Source organism: Pristiophorus japonicus, chromosome 1, assembly GCF_044704955.1.
Source record: "Pristiophorus japonicus isolate sPriJap1 chromosome 1, sPriJap1.hap1, whole genome shotgun sequence".
Lineage (NCBI taxonomy): Eukaryota > Metazoa > Chordata > Chondrichthyes > Pristiophoridae > Pristiophorus > Pristiophorus japonicus.
The window spans coordinates 493392648-493399611 of record NC_091977.1 but is presented as its reverse complement, the minus strand read 5'-3'; the positions used below and the strand labels follow the sequence as shown (position 1 = coordinate 493399611).

General features: G+C 43.0%; 1 protein-coding gene across 1 annotated transcript; it reads left to right on the top strand.

Moving 5' to 3' along the window:
* Positions 1 to 342: 342 nt before the first annotated feature.
* On the top strand, positions 343 to 717 carry LOC139260299 (histone H2B-like). Its single transcript, XM_070876746.1, has one exon. The coding sequence runs from the start codon at positions 343 to 345 to the stop codon at positions 715 to 717; it is 375 nt and encodes a 124-aa protein (XP_070732847.1).
* The last annotated feature ends 6247 nt before the right edge of the window (positions 718 to 6964 follow it).

The window sequence follows — 6964 nt, the reverse complement described above, 5'->3', positions numbered from 1 at the left end:
GAAAAGGTGAGGTTATCCACTTTGGCAGAAATAATAGAAAAGCAAATTATAATTTAAATGGAGAAAAATTGCAAAATGCTGCAGTACAGAGAGACCTGGGGGTTCTTGTGCATGAAACACAAAAAGTTAGTATGAACAAAGCTCTTCCCTTTCCTCACCTCCACTCACCGGTTTCAGTGTCGACTTGATGTCTACCAGCCTTTAAAGTGTTCTGAGACATGTTTCTGTACATAGTGAGCCATGTGTTGGAGTAGGGAATATGGACAGTGGTCCTACTCCTCATCATTATCCAGCGAGCCTGACCTTATAAAGAGTTACACCTGGAGGGCACTAAACAAGACGATGCCTGACAAAAAGAAACCAGTTGCCAAAAAAGGCGCCAAGAAAGTAATTAAGAAAACATCACCGAAGAGCGGCAAGAAGTGCAGAAAGTCGAGGAAGGAGAGTTACTCCATCTACATCTACAAAGTAATAAAGCAGGTTCACCCCAGCACTGGCACCTCCTCCAAGGCCATGGGGATCATGAACTCATTTGTGAACGATATTTTTGAGCGCATTGCGGGTGAGGCTTCCCGTCTAGGCCATTACAACAAGCGCCGCACCATCAGCTCCTGGGAGATCCAGACCGCCGTGCGTCTGCTGTTGCCCGGGGAGCTGGCCAAGCACGCCGTGTCAGTAGAGACAAAGGCAGTGACCAAGTACACCAGCTCCAAGTAAAACTGCACGCTGTCCTGAGAGAATAACCCCAGCATCCCTGAAGCCATACATCAACAAAGAGTCAAAGGCTTCAACAACAACAACAACCTGCATTTATATAGAACCTTTGATGTAGTGAAATGTCCGAAGGCACTGCACAGGAGCGTTATCACACAAAAATTGACACTGAGCCAAAGAAGGAAACATTAGGACAGGTAATTTAGTCAAAGAGATGGGTTTTCAGGAGGAGAAAGAAGTGGAGAGGAGAATCTTTAGGAAGGGAATTCCAAAGTTTAAGAGCTTAAGGCCGAGGTGGCTGAAGGCACAGCCACTAATGGTGGGGTGAAGGAAGTGGGGAAAGAAGTTAGAGTTGGAGGAATGCAGAATTCTCGTCGGGTTTATGGCTGGAGGCGGTTAGATATAGGGAGGGGCTTAAACATGGAGGGATTTAAAAACAAGGATGAGAAGTTTAAATTTCAAAATTTAAAGACTTCAGGAGAAATAGGAAAACGAGAAAATTGGCAGAAAAAAGATCAGCAGAAAAAAATAGTGTCTGGTTGCAGTGAGTTCTGCACGTATCTGCCTGCACTGATAGAACTGTTTGTTGATGTGTGTCCTGTTATTGCTCAGTTTGCTCCTTGACCTGACCTTGAATTATAAATAAAATCATTAAAGTAAACTGCACAAGTCTGGTTCTTAAACTCTGTTCAAATTGTGAACCCCAGTTGAAAGCTGAATCTTAATTTTTTCCATTTTACTCTTGTGAAGTTAACCCAAGGGTGGAATGTATCCTTTCATTGTCAGTTCTTCCCTTTGTCCGTGTAGGAAAGCATTTTACTGCTACTGCGCTGCAGTACCATCCAAGCCATGTGGCCTCCTATATATTGTTCAAGTACCCATTCTTCATGCATGATCTTGGACAGTGAGTGTTGGAGTGTTGGCAGGCTATTCGACTGGGGGAGGTCACACCCATGCTTACACAAACAAATTTATCCCTTTCCACTACAAGAGCAGGCACCTTGGCTGATACTTGCCTTACTCTAGCTCACCGCCTTTACTGATGCCTCCACTGAGATTACTTGAGTCATGGAACATTTTTCCTATTCTTTCGAGCTCACTCCCACACGGGAGAAAGTGCTGCAATTGGCCTCAACATACTTTGGTTGGGGTTAGGGATTTCTGCTTGTGTTTGCTTTCCATTGACCCCTGCTGGAAGTGAATATGTGCAGGCATTAGGTGAAGGGCAGATTGGCCTTGCTGCACTTGCAGTGGAATAACCTGCCATTACACACTGACCACTTGGACGAATATTGGAAGGCCTCAGTGGAACCATCCCCAAACAAGGAGTCACAAGACCCTCAGGAAGTGGGCAGGGGGAGAAATTGACAGAGAAAATTTGCAACGGTAAGTGTATTTGCAGATGATTCCGAAAGAATAATGATTTTTTTTCCTGAGATCTGCTGAATGTTTCTTCATATTTTTTGACAGACACTTGCCATAGAGTAAGGAACAACACAGAAAATCTTACGATTGCTCAGCACCACCCAGCAGGATACTGGGCCATAAAGAACAGGAGATCCCAAGTTTTTGTCAATTAGTTGACTCAGCCAGTGTGGCAGTAAGGGTGATATGTTGGACCTGGACTAAGGAGGAAGTTGGTGGGGGGGGGGCGGGGACGAGGAAATCAGCCAGGGTTCCTGCTCCTGCTTGCAATCCAAGAACAGGATCTGCCTTGGCTTTGTTGCATTCAACAATTAAACTGTCTACCAAGTGTTCAGGTTCACCACTTGAGTACGTGAGAGTGGCTGACAGCACCAACAACATCTTGCATTTATATAGCGCCTTCATGGAAGTGTTATCTGACAAAATTTGACACCGAGCCACATAAGGAGATATTATGTGAGGAAAGAGGTAGATTTTAAGCCTTAATGGAGGTGAGAGAGGTGGTGAGGAGGAGAGATTTAGTGAGAGAATTTCAGAGCTTAGGGCCTCGGCATCTAAAGGCACGGCTGCCAATGGTGGGGCAAAGGAAATCGGGGATGGGTAAGATGCCATCATTCGAGTTAAAATTGTCAGTTGTAAATTCATTTATTTGAGTGTGTGGGCCAACCTACCATATCTGTGCCAGGTTGCACAATTCAGCTAATAATTTTTCATGTTTTCACTGTTATTTATTATAGATCTTCTGCATTTCAGACTGTTTGCACCAACTTTCTCTGCTCCTCTTCTGAGGACATTACCTCATGCTAGACTATAGCTCCACTGATGTTGACAAGCCTTGGCAGCAGTGGAAACTTAGTTTTCCAGTTAAAGAGATGTTGAAAATGGGTTTAAAAACAAACAGACACAGGAAAGGCCAGTTAGGAAACACTGGTTTCCTAAATGTAAATGACAGAAGGCTGTGACAGACTCACTCAGCTACCTCAGTTGACCATATTCATTCCTGTAAAATGGACCGATATAGGACCCTGTGGAATCTAATCAAGGGGTTCAGATGGATAGAACGATGGATCCCTGGGAATGAGTTACAGGATAGGATCTAATTGTGGGGTTTATATATGGAATAATGGATACCTGAGTCTGAAACTTAACTAGTCTGTAATTATGGTCTGAAGCTGGAGATTAGATTGCAGCCTCACACCACTTTAACATTTGTATTTTCATTGCTATATCCTGTTCGAATTTTATGATGATTTTATTTTGATTTTCACTTGTCATTTATTGTAGGTACAGATGTCAACACTCAATGCATTTATATGTTGTGCAAAGAAGTTTGTATGGGATAGTTAGTGATTGTCAATCATTACTGCAGCCTTAACAAAATAAATAAATAGCTCCCCCAATGGCTCAGTGAGTTCATTAAATGAGCTGTACAGGCTAGAATAGTTCATGGTCCGATCCTCAGGATGTGCTGAGTTAGCTGATCTCACCCAAGGTGGCCTTAGAACTGCTACAGTTTTCTTTAGTGCCCCTAAGTTAGGTAGGATAAAAATCATTTGGGTTCCTGCTTCTGATCACTTTCTGGTGACTCCTGCTGGAAGTATGCATGTGTTGATGCTGGGTGGTCAGGATCAGTTTTGATTGTGAAGCTCCCACAGTCAAATAGTCTGCCAACTTTCAGTGTTCACACTAGAAAACAAACCACATGGATAAGGTTAAGGAGGGTAACTGGCATCTGTGAAACTGTCCTGAGCAAGGAGTAAGTAGCTGCAAGAAAGGAGAACAGAAAATTGGCAACAAAAGTAAATAGTATATAATATAAAATAAGAGTCCAGGCTCAGAATCAGCTGTTGCTCTGTAAAGTCTATTTATTTGTTTTAATCTTTATAGCAGCCATCTTTGTGAAGCTGGAGCAGCTCAGGCAAAAAAATACAATTAAACTATGAACTGGAAGACAAAGTCGGACCCATATTGTATATTAGAAGATCTTCCAGTAGAATTGGTTCTGCTGGTGTCTCTATACACTCAAGCTGGATCTGAAACATCTGCGGTAACACTTGAATAGCTGCAATTGCAAGACATGTGCATGCACGGTTGCTTAAAAGTTGTGAACGCAACTTCCTAGCCGCTGCACATGCACATGTCTGACTACCGTTCTGGATGTGGACCTTCCTCGATGTCACCAGAACAAAATGCCATCTCTGTCATTCAATGCCAGTGGGCCATTTAGTTTTTATCATGGCTCTTTGACTTAAGAGTCAGGGGTGAAAGTACCTCACAGACTGTGCCCCATAGTGACATGCCCAGCGTCATGTTTAAATTACAACTCGAAACCGAAGGCTTTCTGTAAATGTGGTATCAGTTAATTCCAATTACATGGTATTAACACCAAGAAAAGATCCAGGCATAGATACAGGGTTGATTGAAGTTTAACCACACATGTTAAGTTATTTCTTCACAATTAGGCAGAGATTCTTTGAAGCTACTAAAAGAAATTTAACAGAAAAATAGCTATAATCAAAAAGATGTTAAAGGGAGAGGGCTGGATCTTCATCAAACTACCCGCTTCTTTTGAAGCAATAAATAGAGTAAAATAGGAGGGTAATACCAGTTATATATGTGTTAAGTATGGAAAAACTCCACAAGACTGTGAGCTAAAACTGATGTGACCTTAGTCTCTTTAATGCAACTCCAGAGTGCCTAAGCAGCATGGCAGACAACCTTTTATACTCCCTTGCACGAGGTGTGCAGGTGACCCTTGGTGTCAAGTCTTACACAGTTACAATGTTTACATACATAACATCACTCCCCCCAAAGTCTTTGATACGAATTATTTACAAGTTGAGATGATCCGGGGCCCTACATTCCCTGGTTGATCGTCTGAGTTCAAACTCTGGCATGTGTGAGTTGGTCGGACCATTGCCGCCCTGCGGCACGGCTGGTCTGACAGGACTGTTGGGAATGGTGGGCTCATCCTCTTGATTGACAGTGAGGTCGATTGCTGGTTAGTTGTGTGTTAGTGGATCGATGATGGTGATGTCGTCTTCAGGTTGTTCCTGGTTGTCGGTGAACTGCAGTTTGGTCTGATCCAAATGCTTTCTGCAAGCTTGTCCATTCAATTGTTTGACTATAAACACTCTATTCCCTTCCTTGGCCAAGACAGTGCAAGCGACCTACTTAGGACCATGACCGTAATTAAGGACAAACACAGGGTCATTAACATCAATGTCATGTGATTACAGCCGCGCTGTTAGATCTCTTAATTTTCAATGAGATGCGAACTCCGGTGATAGTTTAACATAACTTTATTCTGGCAGCTGCAACAAACTGCTAGCTTTATGCCAGATCTTTGTCCTTCTGAAACACATGGCAAAAAATGGCTGTACTGATCTTGGATCAATTTACAATCGTGACCTCGCCCCCTTTGACCTTATTGGCTCAATTGATATGTTGTTAGCCCATAATTGGCTCGCTGCCAAAAGTCCAGAAATGTCAAGCGTGAGTTATAGCTCAATGCAATGTGTTAACTCTCACGCAGGCAAGGGTCTGTGTTTTCTCAACTTTGCAGCCTGTTTGAATTCTCTATCAATACCCCCTTTGATTCTTTCACAAACTGAACCATGAAACATCCGGTATCACTGGTTAAACATTCTACAAAATAATTTCATACATGTGAACAGAGTTTCCTTCTAAAATTTGTTGATGTGTTTCACCACATGTCCGGACAAGTAGCTTCCACACAAATTTACATCAACCCAAATTCCATCGTGGCCACAATGGAAGTCTGGTTTTAGTAGCTTAATTAACCTCATTCCAATTTAATCCAAATCAATATCTTAATTCAACCAGTAAACAACCTTCCCTTAAGCATAACATACCCCTGTGCCATGTACAGACGGTCTGCTGGGACCTGCGAGGTGTCTCACCTGCGGGACAGCAGCTACAGCCGCCTAGTTGCAACAACATTTAATCAACATAAACAAACAATATAAAAGTAAAATAATTACAACGAATAGAATTAAACCTTCCACCAATGAAGTTCCTATTAAACCTAGCCATTCAGTGGATCCGCTCCACAAGGTGAATGAAGGGGGTTGCTTAAGTTTTTCTACCTCCTTTTGAAAATGCTCCGCTAAGTGGGTAATTTCTTCGGAGCTATCTGGGATATATGTGCAACACTCAGTTCCGAGTAGGGTGCAAGTACCTCCCTTTTCAGCCAGGATGTAATCAAGGGCCAGTCTATTCTGTAGGGCTACTGTGCGGATTGCTACCATTTCTGCATTGATTTTAACTAGGGCCTCTGAGATATCATTGGCTACCCGTTCCACAACGGATGCCATGTTAATGGATTCCCTTGCCAGTTTGGCGGTCCCATACCCAGGGATCAGGATGGCAAAGAACCTCTCTGTTTCTATGATAGCTCTCTTAGGACGGTGTAGATGTTCTGACAGTGATTTTATATGATACATATATGGCACAATGTAGGCTAAATAACAGGATCCCGTCCAATTCTGGGGCAGCCAAGGGGAGGCCTTGTGGCCACACACCCAATAGGTGCCATTATAGGCAATGAACATTAGCTGTTTCTTTGTCAGCAACACTCCAGGGCCTGTCCAGGCTTTTCCATCTGTTTTATTCAGGATCCCCGTTACGTTAAGAATTCCCACCGGCCCAGTTTGGACGGTTCCGTGGCTTGATTATATTATAATTCCGGGAGCAGTTACTATACCACATATTTTGGCCTCCTTTGATGTTTCTAATCAGACAGACCGATTCCCCCTGTCTTCCTACCCCCGTTGTATTAGTAATAACAAAAAATGGGGGTGGT